Source organism: Megalops cyprinoides, chromosome 14, assembly GCF_013368585.1.
Source record: "Megalops cyprinoides isolate fMegCyp1 chromosome 14, fMegCyp1.pri, whole genome shotgun sequence".
Classification (NCBI taxonomy): Eukaryota; Metazoa; Chordata; class Actinopteri; order Elopiformes; family Megalopidae; genus Megalops; species Megalops cyprinoides.
In genome coordinates, this window is record NC_050596.1 from 13,130,917 (window position 1) to 13,154,546 (window position 23,630).

Here is a 23,630-nt window from a genome sequence, read left to right on the forward strand (position 1 = left end):
CACTGTGGGCACTCGGTCTCTCTCCAAATTGTGATTAGGAGGATTTGAAAGACGATTGCTGTGACTGTGGCAACAAAGGCAGGTGTTTTGTTTGCTGTGGAGATTTTGTCCTTGGGCTTGATGTGCTCTTGAATTAGTCGTGGTGGGGGGGGCTTGGGGGCATGTGTGTGAGGGCAGAGACAAGAAAGTACATGTGGGTGGGAGGGGGGGTGGTCTCTGTACAGTACTGGCCCTTAGGGTAAATTAGTAACATCCAAAATCCTCCCTGTTTCAGTTCTGGATTAGTGTGATTAACACATAAAATGCATGGCTGAGTGTGTTGCCAGACAGCGGGAGATATAAAAAACCCCCGTAAGATAGATAACACCATCTTCACAGTATTTTGCAGCACAGCTTTCACATCACATACCTTTATTGTGTGTGTGTGTGTGTGTGCGTGTGTGTGTGTGTGTGTGTGTGTGTGCGTGTGTGTGGGGCAGGGTGGAGTAGTTGAAGTGTAAAGGAGAGGTATCACAGGTGGATATATATAAACAGCACCCTGCAGACAAGCGGAGGTCTCCGGAGAATGAACCTGAGAACAGGTGAGTCGACACGACAAACGAGCTGTCAGGTGTGCTCTAATGCTTGCGTCCCCCAGGAGCGCCACATGAAGGTGGCTGTCACATTAAAGCGTGTCAGACAAACGCTCAGCGCGCTTCCGTCCTGGGTTACAGCGCCAGCGCACACTACGGCAGCGAGTCTGTTAATGCGCGTTAAGCTATGCAAAGACACACATTGGCGTGTGTGCCTGCGCACGTGTGCAGGCACGCACGCACACACCTACACACACGCACCTACACACACACACACACACACACACACACACACATGAAGTTAGTACAGTTGGCATAATTTTGTACAGATTTTAGAAGGATGAATTTTAAATCAGTATGTATGCAAATACATATTCCCTAGAATGTGTGTACGCTCACACAGAAAGTTCACTGATGTCCATACAAATACACCACAAATATCCTCACCACCTCAATACAACCCAATATTACGCTCTATCCTTCTCACTCTGTCACCGTTATCGACAGGACTGCCATATTTTTCACCCCGTAATTCCAAATAGTGTTTCCCTGGTGCTCTCCCAAATAAATTGTCTAATGCCTCTGTGTTCCCAGTGGATCAAAAAGCAGTCATTCTGCAAGGCTGGCCAATCCCATCTAGAGCCTGAAAAGCCACACACACGTTCCTTATCAGAGTGGTGAGGGGCATAGAACCATGCTGCTGGTTAGCCAGACATGGAAGACGTGACACCCATTAAGTAGAACACAGTAGCAGCACGTGGTTACTGTAATAAAACTGGGAGAGCATGCGCTTTCCTCTGCTACACACATGCTTATACATGCAGAGGTATAAGACCCCAGTTAGACTCAGACTGCTGTGAATTGAGAAAAGCCTGTCTTTAGCAGCGCCATCCAGCAAGCTGAGGAGACCCTTTATCCGACTGTCATCCTGCGTCTGCATTTGATCCTTTTGCACAATTACCAGGAAAGGCAGTAAAAAGGGATTAACAGCTTGTTCCTTTTTACTTGATATCATCTGATGAAGGAGCTCCACCTTTGCAAGTTTCCAATGAAATCATTTTAGTCCCAGAAAGAATTTCAGATCTCTGATATCTTACTTGTGGTCAAAATGACATTAGATGTTCTGATCTCTATGGTATGATCATACATTGTTTAATTTGAAGTGCACAGAGATAATGCCGCTAAACTGGTCACAAATAAGTGGAAATTAGTCACCTGCTGTTAGCTTGTTTCAAAGTGGCAAGTTTGGAAATTCTCAAAAGCATCATTCTCAGTTTGAAGGTCAGTCCCCTGGTGCCCCTGGCCTTCACCTCGCCTGTACTCACCCGGCCCTCGTCTTTCGGACTGTCGCTCAGATGAACCACAGGTCCCGGGTGTGTTTTGGTCGATCTGTGAAGAAGAGGGAGAAGAAATTGTTGGCTTATTTCCTTTTTGTTTTTTTCCAAGAAACATATTTGTACAAAGATGACCTCAGAAGCTCTGGTGAGTACCAGCTCATAGCAGAGTCCAGGCTAGTGCTGATCCTGGCCAGAACTGGAGGTTAGTGATGCACCCAAGATATATCATTCTCTCAGCAACCCACAGTAATTCTTATAGGTTCTCATATTTCAAAACTTTTGAGTGACAGATGTGGTTCGATGCAAGATTCCTTTGGGATTGACTTTAGAGTATTGTACAGGTCATCTTAATGAAAAAGGATCCAAGCCGATTTATTTAAAGTCGGTAGCTTTCTCTAGAGCTGAACTTCAACGAGGCCATCAGGTCAAAGGATTTGTAAGCTAAAGGTTCACACAGGTCTTGCTTTAAAAACTAATTTGTCCGTTTTATCCTCAGTCCTGTATTGAGGTGTCCTCTGACTAACACTTCAGGACTCAGACGAAGATGACTGACTGAGAAGAACAACGTACCTCAAAAGCAGGGAGATAAGGGTTCAACTAACCCTGAACTTCGCCAGCAATGAAAAACAGAAAAAATAGCAGTGCCAGTGGCAGACAAAGGGAGCAAACAGCCACAGCAGGGGCCAAATCGTAGATTACTTGCTTTGCTACAGAATACAAGACACACTTGACTGTTAGGAGCCTTGGGACCCATGGCAACGGATGGCTCTACTATGCTTGCTTGCTCAGCATCACCTCCCCAACACTCGAGGGTTAACAGTCACTCTATCTCAGCTCACGAGGAGGTTGCTGCACCTGCCTGATTATGGCAGCGGCCACACGCTGGCCAGAGAGGCGTGAGCTGGGTTTACAGGAGCCTTTGTGGAAGCGCTCTCCAAATGACTGCTCCTTCCCATCCATCTCCTCTGTCCCTTGCAACCGAGAAGTCAATGTCCTCCTGTTCATTCCATTGTAGTTATATCATATTATTTTATGTTGTATTTCACTGTGTAGCATGTTGCATAAATCACAAGATAATTGAGTGTACTTAATGTACACACACATTTCCATGGTCTTTAATCATGTGAATACTCTGTCAAATACATAAGGCAGTATGAATTGCATATTGTTTGATCATTTGCTGTATATTTATCGTGTCGTTAGATACCACAGAGGACTTGCATGAGCTTGTGTAACTTCCTTAGGAGAGGACATCATTATCATCAGAGGACTGGAACACACACACACACACACACACACACACACACACACATACATACACATGTTTCTGGTACTGATGGTGCAGTGATGCTTGCTGCAATCTTTGCTGTGATAATAGGGATGGACTCATCATGATATAAGGTATAGGGCTTTCACAGCATGGAAGCTTAACCTGCTGAGAAAGGGTTTCAGAAAAGATGTCTCCAAAATGAATTTAATGTTGATCATTCAGCAGCACTAAAGCATCTTGTGAAAGCAGGTGGTAAGCCATTTTATTGCTGTAGAAATTCTTGTCCTGTGATAATCTCTCTATTAAAGAAGATTTGGACAAACAAAGACAGCATGTCATCCATTTTACTCTTTCAGAGATCGTTTAATTTCTTTTCCTGCACATTTTTCCCCAGATGATCCCTGCTTTGTGACCCCATGGGACCTGATGTTTTCAATTACAGAACACAAGCTATGCCCATTAACTTTTTCAAATGATCATCTAATTATGCAGACGGAAATGAGAAATTTTTAAATAAGCATATCACTGATGGAAACAATGCTAATTGATGTAGAGACACAACATGGAGGCTTCTGCATGCTAATTTGAATGAACAATAGCTTCACTGTCGTGTTATAAAGCTGTGAAAAATGCCAACGGGACCACAGCATAATCTAAAACAGCTTGGTACGCTCCCGGCGGTGGGGGCCTTTGTGATATTTCTCAGTCTCAGAGTCAAAGTTGAGTAAGGGCTATCAGTCTCGATTTTTAAAGGTTAGGGTATGTTCTGGATGTGTTCCAGAGAAACGTGTGGCTTAGTCACACTTGTGGGAAGACAGGGGACCATGTGTGGGGAAAGGTCATGTCTTTCAGGACCATCTTGCAGCACAAGGAGCCTGCTTGACCCTGAACGACGCTGCAGCTCCAGGTGGTGCAATTGTTCAAATGAATGGGTGTAACGTAACGTAATGTTCAGTTGCCTCCTGCTCGGGAGATCGCAATGCAAATCTCTCAATTGCTAGCGATGACACCTTAATAAAACCTTCCTTTAAGTTCGAGTTGATCTTTAAAGTTTCAACTTTCAAACTCATGCTTTAAACAAGCTTTAAAAAAGTGGTATTAAATGAATTTCAAGATATTTAAAATGTATGTATGTATGAAAGACATACATCTATGGGCTTGATCAAAGGTGAAATTCCTTCAGAGGTAAAGGATGTCCATGATATATCGGAAATGCACGTTGCATTATAAAATAACTCCTGAGCTCAATATTGCTCAATATCTAATGAAGTTGTACTGTTGATATACCATACATACCTGCATGAGTAATTTGCCATTCTCCTCAAATAAACTAAGAGGACAGGTTCAGCTTGTTGTGTTGTTATGCATTCCCTGTTATTTCATGATCTACTTTTCATCTCCTTAAGAACTCCTAGGTATTTGTTTTATCAAAGATTCCCAAGAGGACCCCGCGCTCTGTTTACACAACAGAAGCATATCTAATTTTATTCAGAAATTGCAACAGCATTTATCATTTAGTACAATTATAAAAACAAGCTCATCAGATCTCCTGCTGTATCCCCGAAGTGTTTCTTACCTTTCCTCAGCACCAGAATGATACAAAAGAGTAGAGCAGAGGAAGGTAGAGTAAAGAGTGCGGCTAACATTTCCAGCTTCAGAATAAAAGATTGTAAAATGATAAAAAAAAGGTGATATAGTGATAAATTTGCAATTACTTTACAGGTTAAAGTGCAATTACCTGACCCTCTCTCAGAGTGTGTGGACTGTTGCTGTTGTGCTGGAAAAGTGACAAGTGCACTGAAATTTAGTGTCGGCCAGCTGTAAAGAGCAGTGCCCACGATGTTGGCCTCCCGGACCTGTGAACTGTGATGCTGGTCCCGGGGCCCTGTCTGGGGTGAGTGTGTCAGCCGCGAAAGGAAACGCATGACTGCTGGTGTCAGACCTGCCGGCGATAGGAAGACAGGCGTGACCACTTGTCCGTGAAGAGGTTCTAAGCACCGTGAAGTATGCGAGGGGGGGAAAAAAAATGACTGCCAGGCTGCAAGCTACAGAAGTGAAACATGGGAGGTAGTACAGGGATTTATCAGAGAGCAGGAGGATGGTAGTGGGCAGTTCCCCCTGGAGGTTGCCTGACATCAGATGTTTTAATTACTGGGGTCATTCAGAAAATCGGAAATAGCTGAGCATGTCATGTGAGAAGGGTCGGTATTTGTGAAATGAGTGTAGGAGTGCGCAATGCAACAATCATGAAGCAATATATGCCACAACGAAATGGAAAAAATAAAACAGAAGCAAAAGGAACATGGAGCTGAAAAGCACATTTGATTGAGCGGTGAGTCATTTTTCACAGAGCTGCAACTGCTCATTGTCATGAAATTGTATTTTTTTTTTTTAATTTAGGTGATTTCATACATTACACGGTTACACATATCACCGAGTGAATTGAATACAGATTGAATTCATGGCTGTTCTTCATAAACACACTGATGTGTTCTTGTGCGCATTTCCTGTCAGTTCTAAACATAATTTTCACCCACAGTGAAAAGGGAAAAATTCATTCTGACTGCCGTGGCCACAAGTTAAAAAAAGAATGTCTTGTCATTTCTGTCAGAAGTCATGAATGTAAATCATGCTTTACAATTCAAAACACACTGACATCTCTTTTCAATTTATTTTTAGGGTATTCAGAAAAACATACATTAAGATACTACCACAAAATCTGAATATCAATAAGACTATCGGGCTGGAACAACAACAGCCAATCAGATATGAAATTCCAGGTCACTCCAATGAATAGTTCTTCACCACATCTGAAGACTTTTTTTATTGTCTGATCAATAAACAAATCCCCTTCTCTGAAACTAGTCCAAAAACCCCGGTAATAACTTTTCATTATAACTCTCAAAAGGACAGATATTTCTCAGAGCCAACCAAGCAGAACGTATCTTATTCCAGCTTCTGATTGTGTGCGAGCGTGTGTGTGTGTGTGTGTGTGTGTTTTCGATGTTTTCGAAATTTCCATTCATAAATGAAGCCCCTACCGTGAAAACAACTGTAATTTGTATTCCTTGTTGACAGTATAAACCACTCTGCATTTGTTTTGAAGGCAGCTATGGCGTGGCGTGCTCTGAAAGTGGAGCAGAAGTCCACTCCTGCTCTTCTGTGCCACGGCCTGCGCTGCATTCAATCCACTCACAGAGCGCAGGGGAATTGCAGTTTCTTTCATAGAAAATAGCGCCTTCCTGCCGCGCACAGCGTATTTGCACTTCCTGCTGCGCACGGCGTATTTGTGCTTGCCGATGCGAGTACACTATAATGCTCTGCCACCCCGCTGTCTCTCGCGGCGCATGAGGTGACCAGTGCACCGCCACCGACCGGCTCTGTCTTTATTTATGCTCATAATTGCTCTGATAGTTTTAGAGGCGCTTCGCTGCATCGTCCGATTCGCTAATGGAAAGCCAATCACACGCCTCCAGTGCTTCACTGCCGGCCCCAATGCCTGATGTTGCCATCAACCCCTTTTCCTCTTGAACTTTTGTCCTGAACGTCAGAGTTAATGACACGTTCATGAAGTTTGCACCGTTATGGAAACATAGAGACAGACAGCAGGGGCGTTCTGTTGCAATAGCTGAAGCACACTGTGCCCAGCACTGATGAAAAACACAAACCCCTGCATCTATGGAAGGCTGAAGAGTCAGCGCTTATGTCATTTCACATTTGGTGTTAAAAAAGCCACGCAGTTCTGCTCCTCGTAAGTTAGACAGCATTCACTGTAGAAGAGTGAACACTCATTTAATAATTCTAAAGTAACTGCGCCACAAGTATACTGCTGTAAGATTTATTTCTTCTCTTTCACTTCTAGCCATAACTCTATGTGTTGCATGTACTGTTGAGTTCTGTGCAGGTTCATTCCTGGAACTGGCACGTAAATTATTCTCTACAAAACAGGAAGCCTCGCTCACCTCACGCGACCACCGTTCCCATCAGTCTGATTTCAGTTCAAAGATGTAACACGAGGAAGGGTGATGCAGGAACAGAGAGGGTCACTCTCATATTTTCTGCCCGCTGTCTGACATTAATGGTATTTCTGAAAGTTAGGGAGGCCTTCTAGACACTGCAAAGAGGCAGCCTCACAGATGAGCATACACTCCGGAGTTCTTCGGTAAACAGCCTAAAGGTTTATATGAAGGCATCGCTGATGTCCCCTTGACTCTAGGCCTCTATGAGTGCAGTTACTCTACTCTTTCTGCCTTGCCACAATTACACACGACCACAAGAGCTGTATACTTATCCTCTCAGGCTTTTGCTTTTCTTGGTTTTATTTTGTTGCATCATGCAGCAGCATGGAAGAGGTCTAGCCAAGAGTGTCTGCCACGTGTATAAATGTAAATGTTAATGCACGACATGGCCACTTAGCTGATCTGCGTCTTCTGTTCGTGTGTTCTTCTTCGATGTCTGCCCCTTGCCACATGTTTACATCATTGTCATTCAGCAGACACAAAGAGTTACTTTGATAGGTTACAATTTATACATGCTATCCATTCATACAGCTGGATATTTACTGGCAATTGTGGATTAAGTACCTTGCCCAAGGGTGCAACAGCAGTACCCCAGTGGGGAAACAAACCAACAACCTTTTCCTGCTCCTCACCACTATGTGGGTTGTGTTTTTTTTTTTCTTTTTTTATTGTAAATGTTACAAATTAAGATTTGATGCAAGATTCGTAGGATGAGGGCATCCAGCTAAAAAATTGGGTCCCCTGACGAGGGAACTCACTGAGCTCTGGTTCTAGGGAGGGACCTCACTTTCTGTAATGAACACTCATGTGCTCAGCCCTGCAGGTAGGTGGGCTCTGCTCAATGAGTTGGTAAATGCTGCGATTTTCCAGGTTCATGAGAAAAAATCTTCAGGTAGGAGCAGAATGAAAACGAATGTGGGAACATTGAATGGTAAATATGCCTTGTGCATAAAACAAAGGAGTTATTTATTAGGTGACAGAGTAGTGAAAAGCTGATTGTCCATGCATGTTGAAAGTGCAAGTAAAATGTACTGCCTGCTCCTTGGGGAGTAATAGCTTCACATTGGCCTGGGCATTTAATACAATCTGTGCTGTAGGGGTACTATACAAAGATTAATGCAGACCCTCTGGGAGCGTAGATGACCCTAGGGGGGCACCTACAAATGAAAACCAAATTCATTTCCAGCGTTGAGGGCTTTGTAGTCTAAACCACAGAATAACTGAATGAAGAATCAACAGCAAATGAAAATGTAATTAATCTTCCTGCTTCTGAAATACTGAAATGAAAACGTGTGCACGAGCGCGTGTGTGCGTACACACATCTTTGCATGTGAGAGTGTGTGCGTGCACCTTTGTATACATGAATATGTGTGTGCACGAGTGTACTTTATTGAGAGCTGAAGAGCTATGTGCTCTGTCTTCAAAGTGCTCCTCCATGTGTCACCGTAGAAAAACATCAAAGCAGGCAAAACGCAGTCGTACATGCATAAGAGGCTTTGCACTGTCCGTGTCCATGGAGAAATCTGATTCAGTTCCACCACTTTCACACCTCAGTGATTCACCCTGCTCCTGCCCCTGCTTCTACAGATAGAGGCACTATTCACAAACAAGAGAACACAGACCATATTTCCCTCTCTCATTGGCTATACCAGCCAGGGGACTGCTTCAGTGGCCAGGGCTAGAGTGTCCTCCTTGCCTGGACAAGTCTGAAGGTTCAATCCTCACCCAGGCTCTACAAAAGGCTTTCAAAATGGAACCTCCTCTTGTGGTTGAAAATGACTCTCCTCTTGGCTCAGCATCATAAGTAAAAGGGTGCACCATCAGCCTGTCCATGTGGTGCACTTGGACTTGTATTTGTACATTGTGCTGCATAATGTCACAGAATTCTGGTCAAGCTCCAAGCCACCCATTCTCAAACACTCATGATTTCTGAGGGAATAAACTAGCAGGTCTAATTGACTTGATCTACGTCTCTACATCCGTACATGCCACACCACTAATGGTACAATACCTCATGCCTTTCTGACATCCAAATACTCTTCACTGCTGGGAAGGCATGCATCTCTGTGATGTAATCATGCCTCACTATTGCATACAAAAAAAAAAAACTCTCACTGCAAGGTCAATCACTGTGTACATTTTGCACTTCCCTTATGTCTGCTGATTAAGATCTGTCCTCAAACACCTGCAGAGAATGCATCGAATCATGTATGGGCTAATTATCACAGCACTATGCAATTGACTGATACTCATTCGAATGCAGTCAGCTGTGCTCTGTACAAATGACTTCATTAGATACACTGTGGATAAAAGCGTCTGCTAAAAAAAAATGTAAATGTTTCGTCCAAACAGCGCTCTGTATTTACCCGTGATTGCCAAGGCCTCCGAGGATGTCTCAAAAGAGCAAGTGACACGTCATTAACACCTAACAGTTCGGAGCGTGACAAAAGCACACACCGGGGGAAAGGAACAAGTCTAGACGGCAGCCGTCCAACGCACGCTGCTATTTGCGTGAGGTAGCAAGACAAGCAGACTGCTCTCTGTTTACCGAGAGGGTTGATGTAATACCTCAGCCCTATTTCTGCCTGTCTGTGACTGTCAGTATTATCTCAACTGACAGAGCAGAGTCTGGGTTTTACTTTCACCATGCAACAATATGCATTATTTACTATTGAAGGTGCATCTGGTTTATCACTAACAACTGTATGTGTCACCAACCCAAATATAATATTAGCATCTTCATCATTGTCATTATCATCACCATTATCAGTGTGGCATTAGCTGAATGGAAAGAATCTATAGCTCTGAGGCTCTGCATTTAGAGGGATAAATGGCTCACAGGTCTATGGTTCTGGACCGCAATGGAGAAGGGGACTCACAGTTCTATGGCCTTGTTCCACATGATGACATATCCGGACAGGACGAAGGACTCGATGTTGACGATATGTGTGTTGCCGCGTTCTGTGCCCACATAGAGCCATTTACTCTGGAACGGCAGGTGGCAGAATGTAATACTGGAGGAGAGAGAAAGAGAGAGATAACATATTACGCAAGACTGAATAAACATTTAAATTATGACCACAGGTATTTGAACATTTTTATGCAATACAACTTGTCAGTAGGCATCTGGGAGCAATGTTTTACAGCTTTCTTGTGATAGTCATGCATAAGTGTGTGAAAGAATTGTGGTAGGGCTTGAATGGTGTTATGTTCACACTCATTGGTCTGGGAGTGTTGTAAACCTGGTCTGACAGGTTTCTCATTTAACTTGAATGGATACACTTATGTTCTGTTGTGCTGGAAGTTGCTCTGGATAAGAGGGTCTGCTAAATGTATGTAATGCAATGTAACATGTAATGTAATGAATGAGTCAATGTTTAATTTTTGGTGTTTCTGTCAATGAAATTTAAAAATAATCCATTTAAATAAAACTCAGGCAAACATGCATGTTCTGCTACTGCTGTCCACAACAGGCCATGTATGTATTCATTGACCAATGTATTCAGTGTAGTCATATGTGTTCAATTAACAGGAATCATCCCTTCTGGAAGCTGTGATATTTATCTGTAAAAACTGGTAGTCAGAGGATGATTGTCAAATAACAGTGCCTCTAATGAAAATTTACCCATTACACTGTGGGATTGCATATTATACAGAGGATTTGCATATATATGTGATTTACACAAACACAGGCACACGCACACGCACACACTCACGCATATATACACATGTATTATACATAGATTCTCTTATCCAGATGGATTTACAAGGTCATCATGGTAAGATACAATATATGCATATCAAAGGAGCTTCAAGAACAACAATGTACAGGACATCCAGAAATACATTTGTTCAGCACAAAGCTAGAAAACAGTGGTAAAATAGAAGCATACAAATGTAATTTTTCTAGTGTACACATACTGCATAATAAAACCTATATCATACAAAAGACATTACCGTATTACATTTTTTGGGGTCATGTCAAAAAAAGATCCATGAGAGCAGCATTACTGAAGGTTAATTTGCCTGGAAAAATTCGGGTAAAACACTCAAGACTGAACGGGGATGCCACTGACTGTGTGAACCCCCTGACGACCTGCGGGCTTGCAGTCTGTATCCAAAACCGCCACTGCGCGCTAATGCCTCCCCATCCGAATTAAAGCTCGATTTATTCTGTTATTTATTTATTTATTTTGCTCTGCTGAGAAATTTTCAGTTTTCACTGCGGCGAATCGATGAATCACTCCCTGAACCCTGCTCTGTTTAATGCAGGCCTAATCATGCACACTATCCAAAATGCTCACATGCTCGCGGGAATTAAAATAAATAAATAAATAACATACAGAACATTCAGTGCCTTTCTGTCAATCCCTTCCAGGGAAGAGCGAGTGTTTCACTTGTTCTCACTGAGCGTGCTGTAGCAACCAGCCGAGAGTAACCAAACCCCGGGCCGGCAAACGCAATGCAGTATATCACAAAATGCTTTCTGGAACGCAAGAAACATTACAGATACATTTCATTTTCTTTTTCTGTGTCATCAATATTCATTTTTTTTTCCCTTTTCAATTCTTCATTATTCCTTTTCTTCTTGCCTCCAGCGCAGGTTCTGTAATTCAGTGCAATTTATTAGCATCATTGGGTGTCCATTGAATTGGTATGAAACCACCATGTCTATATGTCCTAGCGGTTCTATATGCCCAAGGTGATTTTTTTTTCATTTTTCATTTTCTCTCCTCAGCCTACAGTAGTGATTATATGTTACTGACCACAATACTACACACCATATGAGGTTTAACCCTCCCTTAGCAACAACGAGAGCCGCGTGACCACCGTACCAAGTAAGACTGTCAGCTGACCGAATGACTGACAGAAGTTATGAAAGCCTGAGCATTATATAAATACACAGCCCCACTATGCAAGGGGCTGACTTATGTTCGAACATAATCGGCTGTGCCTCGTATGCACTGCGTTTCATGGAACTTGATACATTTGCCCTCTCTCTTTTGATTGGCAGACGGTGGTGGCCACGCCCATTAAGGGACCATGAAGCATCACTTCCCATTCATGCACTCCTGGAGGCTTTATTTGTCTGATCTTTCACCCTGCTGCAACCTTCAAGATGTGTATGCTATATTTTATTATAACCGTCTACATTTTTAGATTATATGCCTGATAAAATACTTGATGAAAATGCTGCATTTGCTAAACGAGGAAGAGGATGTCCAAAATGCAGTTATCAAAGAACACAAGCTGCTGCTCTAATGGATTCAAAATGAAAACCTCAAACTGAGGGATTACAGGCAATCTCAGCAAAGGCCACAACAGCCCAGTCCTACCACGGTTTCAATTTCAGATTCGCTACTCAAAAACAGCACAAGTTCCGTCTGTTTCCACGCTAAACACCTGCTGGTATATTGATGGGTAGTTGCCATAGAACGCTAGGGCTCACAGAACTCAAAAACCCCTCTGTGACAAATATGTCTTTACCCTGCTGCATGTCTCTCCTGAGAAAGGTGGTGTAGGAGACATTTTCTGAAATCAGATACACAATTCGGTGAATTCAATCTCATTACGTTTTAAAAAATGACAATGCTTTGCTTTTTGATCACAAAACCTTTACAAGTGATCACTGCAAGTAATAGTGTAGACATGGCCATAAAATGGAAAATATTGTCCACTTAGAGAAATCGATTCCAAGCCTTAAAGATTATCCAAAGAGTCCACCAAGGTTGAAGTTCATGATTTCTTAACAGATTCTGTAGCAGTATGGCATATGGCCAGCAAGATAAAGGATCTTCAAAATGTCATCAAAGGGAGGTTTTTCTGCATCAGAATAAAAATTTCCACCCCAGCAAGGATCTGTACAGCATTTCCACAAACATCTTCAGGCCTCTCATATCTTTTTATTCTTTTTTCTGTGCACTCCATATTTCAATAATACTGATAATTAAGCAGGCATAATCCCGGGTTAATAGAAATTTTACTAATTAAGCTTATTATTGACTATTTAGTAAGCAAATTCATATAGTATTATACAAATCTATATTTAAAACAATGGAGTTTTCCTTCTAAAAAAATAAAACATTCATTTGAATGGACTCAAATGTGAAATAGAAAATTGTCTGAATCCCATATATTTCCCGTTCAAGTGATTGTGGTCAAAACAGCTTTTTTAGGGAGAGTTAATAAGGCAAGCATCATTAAATTTAAAGCAAGAAAAAGTTAATGAGACATGAATTCACTAGGCTGTCACTCAGTCAAAGAGAACTACTGCATGATCTCTCACTCCCTCCCTCCCTGTCTCTCTCTCTCTCTTTCTCTCTCTCCTCTCCCTCTGACTCTCTCTCCCTCTCTCTCTCTCTCTCTCTCGCTCTCTCTCTCTCTCTCTCTCTCTCTCTCTCTCCCCCCCCCCCCCCTCCCCATCCACCCATACAACTAGAAGTTGGTTAAGGAGCCAACCAATTGCAAATACCACAGCAACAACTCACCACAGACAACAAGCATGTAAAAGCAAAGCCATACTGTGTGTGCATATAGGTGCTACATCTACATCTTTCCAATTAGTTCATTTCGTGCATACTGTAAGAACATACATTAGGAGTTCTATACATTAACCCCTCTGAAAAATGCATTATGCAGAATGTTCTCTTCACTGGCGGAAAAACAGCCAACATTAATTTCGCAAAACGTAAATCAAATTATGCAAATTTTGCCCATGTAAGAATTAGACGATCAATTAAGCGCTGTGATACTTATGCCCCCATGCACCCATGCAACATTTCATAGCTTCAGGAGATGCATACAGCCATTTATTCAGCCTCAGCACATCATTATGAGAAGTTTCAGCAATAGAATAAAAGGGATATGCATTGAAATTTCCTCCTGCCCATGTTCATGTCCATTACCTTTCTTGGAGAAAAAAAACATCCAACAGCTATTTCTAACCTCCCTCACCTTGGCTGGTCCAGTCGGAATGGAGATAATTAAATATGGAGAGAGCCTTTAGAGGCCTAATGCAGTAAGTGAATGGGGCACTTGGAAATTTGTGGGAACACATTAAGACCAGCAAAGGTCATAGTTTGCTTGTAAAGAGAGTCATTAAGGTCATGTGAGGCATAAATGCATCTCCAACCTGCCTACATAAGGAAATAAATGCATACAATGTTACACAGGTCCTCTGATAGAGACTTTGCAGTCCACGCAATTGTTCAGTGCCTCTGTTCTATGAAGGAAATTAAACGGCAACAACACGGCAGCAGTAAGGTAATCACCGGATCACTCAATGAGCAGCTCTCCCTGTGACGCTGTGTCTCTGGGAGAATGGAGGGAGGCAGTGAGACGGAGGAAGAGAGGCCGCTGTCACAAACAGAGTAACATGCTTATGGACGGGGGTGCCCAGACATGTTGGCTCGTTTGGACATCATTTGCATAATTTTAATTTAAATCAAGACTATCACAATTAGCAATAATGCAATCCCAGTACCCCTGAGGGCTTCATTCTTATCTGGCCTGTCTCTGGACTTAAAGCCAACGGCAACAATAGCTGGTAATATCACTAAATAGACCAGAACATCTCCCCCTGCAGGTGCCAGCATTAGCTGAAGACTGAACCTTATCTGGCTGTGAAGACGTTGTATTTTTTTACGTCTAGGCGGCTAGGTGACTGAAGGGGATCTTACTTAACCATTAAGGTGAGGTGGTTGATTCCCCAGGGACATCACTTAGAATAGAAATGGTCAGAAAGAAGTGAAGGGATTCTTGACACAGCTGGGATTAAAGGATGTAGGTACAGTACCAGTCAAATATTTGGACACATTTTTCTTTATTTTTACTATTTTCCACATTTTAGAGTAATAGTAAAACCAAATAACAGGAAGGTATTATGCAGTGACCACAAAAGCATTATAAACAAATCAAAACTATGTTATATTTTAGATTCTTCAAAATAGCCAAAAAAATATTTTTTAAAATTAAAGGCTTCTTTGGAAAGAGATTCATGCATCAACATCAGCTTCACCATTTATATTTGTATAAGAAACAAATTTAAAGCATTTAAGCATAAGTCTTCAGATCAAAATGTCTTCGAATGCATGTTTCCCATGTTTTATCTTAATCAGTTGTGTGTCCAAACTTTTGACTGGTACTGTACATGGAGCCTGTACGCAGCATGGGTTCAGGTAATGACATAAGGGCCATCTAGAAATTTGCCTCTCTATATAAGTCCTCAGCAGGTTCAGAGAAAAACCAATGTAAACTGAGCAACAAAAAGGGGATGAGCAGGATGGAAGAGCTTTAAAATGCAACGTTTGACTGGTGGGGACAGAAGCTGCCACTGCACAGAAAGCATTGTAAGCACTGTTTATCCTCTACATTAACCTGTCTCTTTAGGCACAACAAAAGGCTTCACAGAGTTTCAACACATCGGCTAATGCATCTGCCAGTTTAAATAAAGGCAGGGTAATCACGATCCATTATGTGCGTCCATTTCTATTTACCATTCATCTGTGTCCCTGTGCTGGAACACCTGCCATTCAACCGCTAAATAAATAAATAAACAGCCCCTGGTTCATAATGAAAAGAATGGGATGTGTAATGACTGGAATATTTGTGGCATAATCAGTGCCCAGTAAAAGCGGCGGGGTCATGCCAGCTTCACGTCCGCTGTCCCATCAGCCCTTGCTGCTGTCGCCTGACTCTGCCTCCTCTTGCATTATACAAGATGGAGTGCTCTTGGAATTAACACTGACATCTGGGGAAACCGTAATGAGCCCATATTAATCCAGGATGAGGAGGGGGAGAGAGAGAGAGAGAGAGAGAGAGAGAGAGAGAGAAGCCTTGTTGCCAATGCCACTTATCAAGGTGCAATTAAACGTGGCCGTGCTTGAAATACCATCCCAACCTCCAGCCAGCTTTCGCTGAGGTGCGGTTGAAGGCAGGTGAGTCCCAGTGCTCAATGTCACCAGAGCATGGTTACATTACCTTTATGAGAAACACGTGTGTTTTCTTGTATTCAGTGTGGTAAGCGACACAGCAACCTGGGAGCACTAATAACCCCAATGGATGCAACAGTGAGGAATCTCAAGGCCTGAAACGTGGAGGTCGATTTAAATTAATCTCACCAGCACTGACATCATGCACCACAGAAACCTCGCCTCCCTGCTTTCGGCGATCCAGCCGCCTTGAGAGTCAGGGGGCCACTGATACATTGGAGCACCTCACACAGTGGAGGGACTAGCTGGAGGACATCCAGAGAGGGATTAAACACAGAGGCGTCTCTCACCGCCGAGGCTGTCACTCGCAGCCCGGGAGAGTGCCAGGAGTCTGCCCAAAAATGAGACATTACGCCGAAAATCAAAATGTATTTGACACTTTGAAAATGGAATCAGCCGAAGTGTTAAAAGTGTGCGCCCACGGAAGTGATGTGAATTATTAATGTCTGAATGATTTTATTAGACTATCATGCCATTACAGTATCAGAGAGCATCAGAAATGTGAAATGATTTACCTGGAGAGTTAAAATATTTTCTGTATCACATCCCAGAGATTTTCTTCTGCCAATAATTGGCAAAGTGCTCAGTAAAAAAAAGAATTTAAGGAAGTCAATTTAAATTTCTCAGTTCTATGTATGGTTTTATATGAATTATTTGGTCCTCTCTGAGTTACTCTCTGGGGAACTCAGTTACTCTCTGAAATAAAGCAAAGGGTAAAGAAACTGAGGAAAATAAGAGAGTCTCCACATTGCTGTTAGTGCTTTACACACAGGAGTCCAATTCAAGCAGCAATATGAAGCTGCTCATAGCATAGCTTATGGAATACACTTTGGCCTTCACAGTGGACTCACAGCCGACGCATTCAGACACTGAAGGCGCGGCTTTAGCCATGCGTGTCACACGAGTAGGTGGCAAGGTCACCCGAGGGGACGACGGGTCAAAGTCTCGGCGACCTGGGTCACGAGCAAGGAGAGTGTATGGTGATTACAGGAGTGCCCCAAGGAACGATGCTGTTGCCATTTGGCAGTAGCAAGACCTCATCATAGTGAGGTGTGCCTAACACCCTATCTAAAGCTTCCTGTGCATAAAACAAGTATTTGACATGATGGCAACAATACATAAAAAATGTATGTTAGACACATTGTAGTATATACACCTTAGTTTTGAAATAAGTTTAAATAAAATAAAAAGTTTATATCGTAGTATTTTTCTACATCTCACGTCCTGTATGGCTACACATAAAAAGTTATGTTTCAGACCAATTTAAATACATGTTGAAATCTATTTGTTGCCTGTGTGAGTAGGGAGGACTACTTTAGTGACCTGACAAACAGAACAAGCCCATGACCTCAGAGATCTGAGGTCACCATGCAGAACATTGTGTTCTGCTAGGGCAAACTATATCAAGTGTATGCTTGGACTTTGGAAGAGACTGACATGCTGATATACAGGTATGGAAGCATTTTTTTGGTTTGGGCTGGTGCAGGGGAATTACTTAAAATTGATTTATCTTTAACATTAGTATTCTCAATTTGTATATTGTTAGTTGCAAAACAACACATTTTTTCTGAAAAGATGTAGTGTACTATTTTCCAGTGTGGAAAGTTATTATGAAGCTTGAAAGCTATGGCTGAAGGACAAGAGTGTAGGAGCAATGCTGCAGAACTTACTGTATTGTACAATGCCTGAGTAGCATGTTCAAATTCTCTTTGTATCATTTTAATATAAATGAGGTGATCATCAGGAGTTTTTTTTTTTTTTAACAAAAGAAAGATTTTTTTATTCGAGAGATTTAAAAATCAAGACCTTGGCTTTCAATCAAAGAGGAAAGAGACCAACCTACACAACTCCTACAAAAAAATAACCATTAGAGCACCCAAGGTTATATATATTTTTTTCATTTTCTCTCTTTTACCTGAACCTTGAAAAAAAGCCTGTTTGAAAGTGGTTCTCCTTTCTCCCATGCATTGAAGGCAAGAGTCAGGAATTCTACCCTTTGGCTGAAGGGTGGTATTTCTATAGAGCAGTCTGACTGCAAACAAACACAACAAAAAATCTCCATCTACAAATGCATCATTCCGAACACCCGCGGGTATGTGAATCACTCTGTGCCACTCAGCACCTCTGTAGAGAACCTCTGAATCAAAGGCTTTTGTTCTGTATGTGTGTGTGTGTGTGTGTGTTTTTGTTTGTGTGTGTGTGTGTGTGTGTGTTTGCGTTTTATGGGAGAGAGTGCAAGTGTATGTGAATTATCTGAGTTTATGTGGGTGGATGTATTCTGTGTGTATGAGTGTGTAAAAAGGTGAGAGTGTGGGTCTGGTAAGGGAGGCTGTGTACATCGGTGAGGGAAAGCGTGAGAGTGTATCTCAGTTCAGAAGTGAATACGCATGTTTCGGTGAGGGAACAGTGTGAGAGTGTACCTATGTGCGTGAATGACTGTGTGTGCATCTGTGAGCAAAAGTGAGAATGTGTGTTTGTGTGACTGTACGTGCAACTGAGTCTATCTACATGTGCATGTAACACTTGCCGCTCTCTGTTGAATTTGAGGGAGTGGAGAATGGCGGGGCGCTTCTGTCTCAGGTTCCAGAGATGGAGTGTGTCGTCTGCACAGGCAGTGACTAGCGCCCCCTGTGGGAGACCAGAGGGAAAGAGAGAGACACAACATTAATGCTTAAGCAAAAAAGGTCAACACAATCCAGCTGAGAGTCAAAAGCTGACAGTCAAGAGTCGATGTGGAAGACGTGGTGCAGTAATCTCAACAAAAGTACGCATAGTATGCATTAAAATCGGAGTGTGCTGCATTCTAATCCTGAGAGAATTCAGTGTTAATACGTTGAGTTCATGCATGTATGCGTTCCCTCAGACACAGTGTAATGGAAACACAGAACAAACAATGATGCAGACACTGTGTATAGTAATAATTAAAACAAAGCAAACATGCATGAAATATCAAAGTTCCTCTTCAGCTGAAACATCTGCTACATTGCATTCTTGTATACATCATTGATATACAGTAAGTCTTTGCTCTTTGATCATAAATCCTGTTTCCCATGAAGCTCATGAAGCTGTATTTGAATATACATGCCCACTTGAAAATCACAGCCAGGGAGAGTGATATTCAGTTCACTGCTCCCATTGTATTCCCCCTATTGTATTCTACTTTCTCACAAAAAGGCTAGTCCTCATTAAAATTCAAAATTACGTTTTACAAATAAAGAGAGACTGAACACTGCCAAATAGAGGTTTGTGTGGGGTCAGTGATTGCTTTGGAATTATACACTTGGAAAGATAAGCTCAGGCCCAGAGCCTGTGAGTCAGTGTGTGTGTGAGAGTGTGGTTGTGTGTGTGTGTGTGTTTTCCTATGTTGTTTAAAGCAAGCACCTGAGAAAGCCAAGATTAGACCTTCACTCTGGGATTTCACTGTGGTATAACAAGATAAAATGATCCTCTAAAAATGTCTGTGCTCCGACGTATGTGTCTGCAACAGGTTCATCATAACACTTCAAATGATCGTGATGAATCACGATGGTGCTGTTTTTTTTTATTAAATATTACATGATTGCTCAAGATGTATAATTGAAGAGCACAGGAAAGGTTACAAACAGCTGAATGTTTTCCAGTTGTGGGGAGTCCTTATCTAATATGTAGGGTTTTGTTTCATGCATTCATGCATAATATTAAATAATAAATGCGTCAGATTTGACTGACTGCAGAGATGAAGTGACTCGAGGCTGTGCTTAATTTGATTTCAGGCGCTGCCTTTTGTTTTCTCTCATGTAGCTGAGCGTCAGCATTAATCCTCCGTGTGTTATTCAGAGGTCTGTCTCCAGGACGACCATCACCTGTGTTTACAGACACGAGCGTGGTCTCCGCTGTCTCATTTCACAGACACACTGGTGATTTGAGCAAATGGGAGCCAAACAAGAGAGGGAGCGAGACAGAAATACGGAGAGAGAGAGAGAGAGAGAGAGAGAGAGAGGGAAGAGAGAGAGAGAGAGAGAGAGAGAGAGTGGGAGAGAGAGGGAGAGAGAGAGAGGGAGAGAGAGAGAGAGAGAGAGAGAGGGAAGAGAGAGAGAGAGAGAGAGGGAAGAGAGAGAGAGAGGGAGAGAGAGAGAGAGAGAGAGAGGGAAGAGAGAGAGAGAGAGAGGGAAGAGAGAGAGAGAGGGAGAGAGAGATAGAGGGAGAGGGAGGGAAGAGAGAGATAGAGGGAGAGGGAGGGAAGAGAGAGGGAGAGAGAGAGAGAGAGAGAGAGAGAGGGAGGGAAGAGAGAGCGAGGGGGAGAGACAGAGAGAGAGAGAGAGAGAGAGAGGGAGAGAGAGATAGAGGGAGAGGGAGGGAAGAGAGAGATAGAGGGAGCAAAGAGCCAGAGGGAGAACAATAGAAGGAAAGAGGCACGAGAGATGGAAAAGGAGGGAGAAGTGCAGCAACAGGTAGAGAGGGAGAGAGAGGAAAAATGCGGAGGAAATGAGCCGGGGAAAAACAAGGCCTTGAACTCCATTTCAGCGTAATTAGCTCTGACTCCAAATGGACCCAACAACAAAAACAACACAAATGAAAAACAAGTTCAAAAAAGCAGCAAAATCAAGTGCCTTTTAACATCTAAAAAACCCACATCTGTTCCAAACTCAATGACCCCCATGTCACGCAAGAAATTTGTTTTCCAAGGCATGTTTGCTGGGGATTCATTCTTGACTGCTGGACAGAATAAAGTCTAGACGTCTCTATGTGTTGCCATGGTTAAAGACACCTCAGGTTCTGGGAAAGGTTTACAGAGCTCGTGTCATCTCTCCCCTTCTTCTGTCTCTCCTGCCAGCACTTTTCTCATCCCTGTCCATAGACAACCACCTTCAACCCCGATTTTCAGTACCTTAAAATAAATGTAGCTGCCCTGATGGCAGATATTTAAGTCATGGCAGTGCATCTAAAATTTTAAAGGAGCATACAGGTGAAAATCAAAATTTGATTTGAACTTTAATACTGTTGCACAGTGAAAACCAATCGCCAAACAGACTGATGTGATACATGTCACAGTAGCCATAGCACTTGGAAAGAAACCTGGAGTTATCTTCCTTTTTTGCAGGGTGGTGGTGGTGGTGGTGGTGGTGTGTGTGTGTGTGTGTGTGTGTGTGTGTGTGTTGGGGGGGTCTTGGATGCAGTGCAGATTCACTGATCAGCTGATGGACTATTGGGATGGCTCATCCAAGTCAGTGCATCAGTTCCACGTCCAATAAACATCAATTAATATGCACAGACCTGGTGCAACATTGGTCTACTATAAACACAAATGAATGAAAAGCTGTCCACATGGCAAAGATGACTGGATCTTTGGACTGATTGAGAGAATGCTTTATGGGGCTCTGGCTCCCGCATTGTCTACCTGACTCTGCACAGCCACGGATTCGGAACCAAAATATGTGATGTTTGGCTGTGAGGACATTCTCGTTACGCTGCCATTATGGCCCTGGCTGGAGTCTCTCAGGAAAAAACACACACACACATACACACACACACCATTCAAGAGGATGAAAAGCAGCCAAGGCAGGCAGCCGGCTGAATAGAGGGGACCTTAAACTGCGTGAGCTGTAAACAGAACGACCACGCGCCAAACTGAGTCCATAACCCAGCCGAGGAAAAGCACCCGCAGGGCCAATCAGAGGAGGAACTGAGTCATTCTCTCCTAATAAATGTTTACCGCCAATTTTCATTACCGTGTCGTACAACAATACCCCGCAGCCCACGCTGGGTGCACAGCAGGGAGTGGGGTCGGCAGCGCACGGGTTCCTCTTATTCTTGACCCTGACAGGTTAAACAACACTCACACCCCCCCCCCCCCCCCCCCCCCCCCCCACCTCTCTGGCCATATGGAGAGGCTGTCTCAGATTGGTTTCAGGCATTTATTCTTAAATTGTATTCAATTTTGTCAACATAAACTCATATTTATTAAAATTCAGGCTTGCTGTTGTATGTGCTGGATGAAAGCCGGAGGAAAAATCTAATGAGCATGTTTACTTAATTTGTGTTTCTGTGTGTGCGTACCTCTGTGCTCATAGGTGTGTGTATGCAAGGCTGTGGGCAGGCAGTCTTGTGCATGCCTTTGTGCTGTGTGTTTACGGGCATGCATATATACTTGTGTGTGCATGCTGTTGTTTGTGATTGCATGTGTACATGTCTGTGTCCTTGTGCTTAGGTATGCGTGTGTGTTCACGTGTGCTTGTGTGTGTCTGTGTGTGTGTATGCGTCTATGTGCACCTCAGCACGTGTGTGTGTATGTTTATGGCCGTATGTGTGCATGCTACAGTTTATGATTGTTAACACATAACTGTGTGTGTGTATTTGCTCTGTCACCCCCTCTTAGCGTTCGTGCCAGAAAGGCCACTGCTTCCGGAACACTCCGCACTTTCTTGCGTGCACTGCTGTGGCTCAGCCATGAGATTAATGGGATTTCCACACCACTGGACACCACTGGGCCAGCATCCCTGTCTTCCATGTGCCAACAGCATGTGGATAAACTGTACAAATGAATGGCCCAAGGCCTTCTTTGTGCTGACATCCTGTAGCAGACAGAAACAGATCAGTTCTGCATGTGTGCCTTTGATGGCAGCCAGCTGCTGTGCCACCTACATGTTATTAGGCAACCAAAAAAGGCACTTTCCTAGGACAGTAACCACGTTTGCTTGCCTGCTTCCCCAAAGGACTGAGCGCTCTGGCATGGGAGACATCAGTAAGTCTCTGTCCATCAGGGCAGGTGTGATTCATACTTTTTTGACTAACATTAGCTAGTTCACACCAATATTTCATTAAACACATAATGCACAAATAAAATAGTCACACATTGACTTATGTACAGTAGCTATATACATCAACCTTTAAAAGCTAGCTACGATCTTAATGGATCATCTGGGATATACTGATGTTTACCACAGGATGTGCATCATTTGCACATTCTAAGAGCTCCGGGTGTCTGCCATTCCTAAATATACAGTGACACCTGTACCCTTTTTGCATCCCCGTTCTCCCTGCAAAGGGGCGCAGGATAAGGCGAGGCGTCCTGCAGCTTTCGCCCCCCCCAGCGCTGTGAGAGAGCTCTCATCCGCATCCCCTTGCCTTTCTGCGGGGGCCCGCAAAAACATGCAGCCTCCGCCGTGTACATTAGCGATTAGCACACGCCGTTGTTCTCTTAATTAGCCCCTTCCTTCCTGTCGGCGCTATCAGAGGAATATCTTCTCTGGCATCCGAGCGGGCGGCGGGAGATCGGGGCGGGCGCCGGCGCACCTGCTCCCGCCTCTGCCAGCTCTGGCGCTGATTGATGCGTGGGGAGGCCTGGATTTCGGAGGAGGGCCGCCTCCAGAGCGGGCCCCGGGCAGATGCGTCTGCGGCAACCTTTCAGCCCTGGTTTGACGCACTTTCTTTTGCCTCATGTGAACTCCTGCATCAAGAGTGCC

At 43.2% G+C, this 23,630-nt stretch overlaps 1 protein-coding gene across 9 annotated transcripts in view; it reads right to left on the bottom strand.

Moving 5' to 3' along the window:
- Positions 1–23,630, bottom strand: part of LOC118788797 (syntaxin-binding protein 5-like) — a 131,631-nt gene that overhangs the window by 42,994 nt on the left and 65,007 nt on the right. For all 9 annotated transcript variants that reach the window (XM_036544892.1, XM_036544888.1, XM_036544891.1 and 6 more), the window contains exons 4-6: positions 18,716–18,816; positions 10,078–10,212; positions 1,898–1,961 (exon numbers count right to left, since the gene is read on the bottom strand). In XM_036544892.1, the coding sequence (XP_036400785.1) occupies positions 1,898–1,961; positions 10,078–10,212; positions 18,716–18,816 (300 nt within the window). The remainder of the gene's footprint in view (positions 1–1,897; positions 1,962–10,077; positions 10,213–18,715; positions 18,817–23,630) is intronic.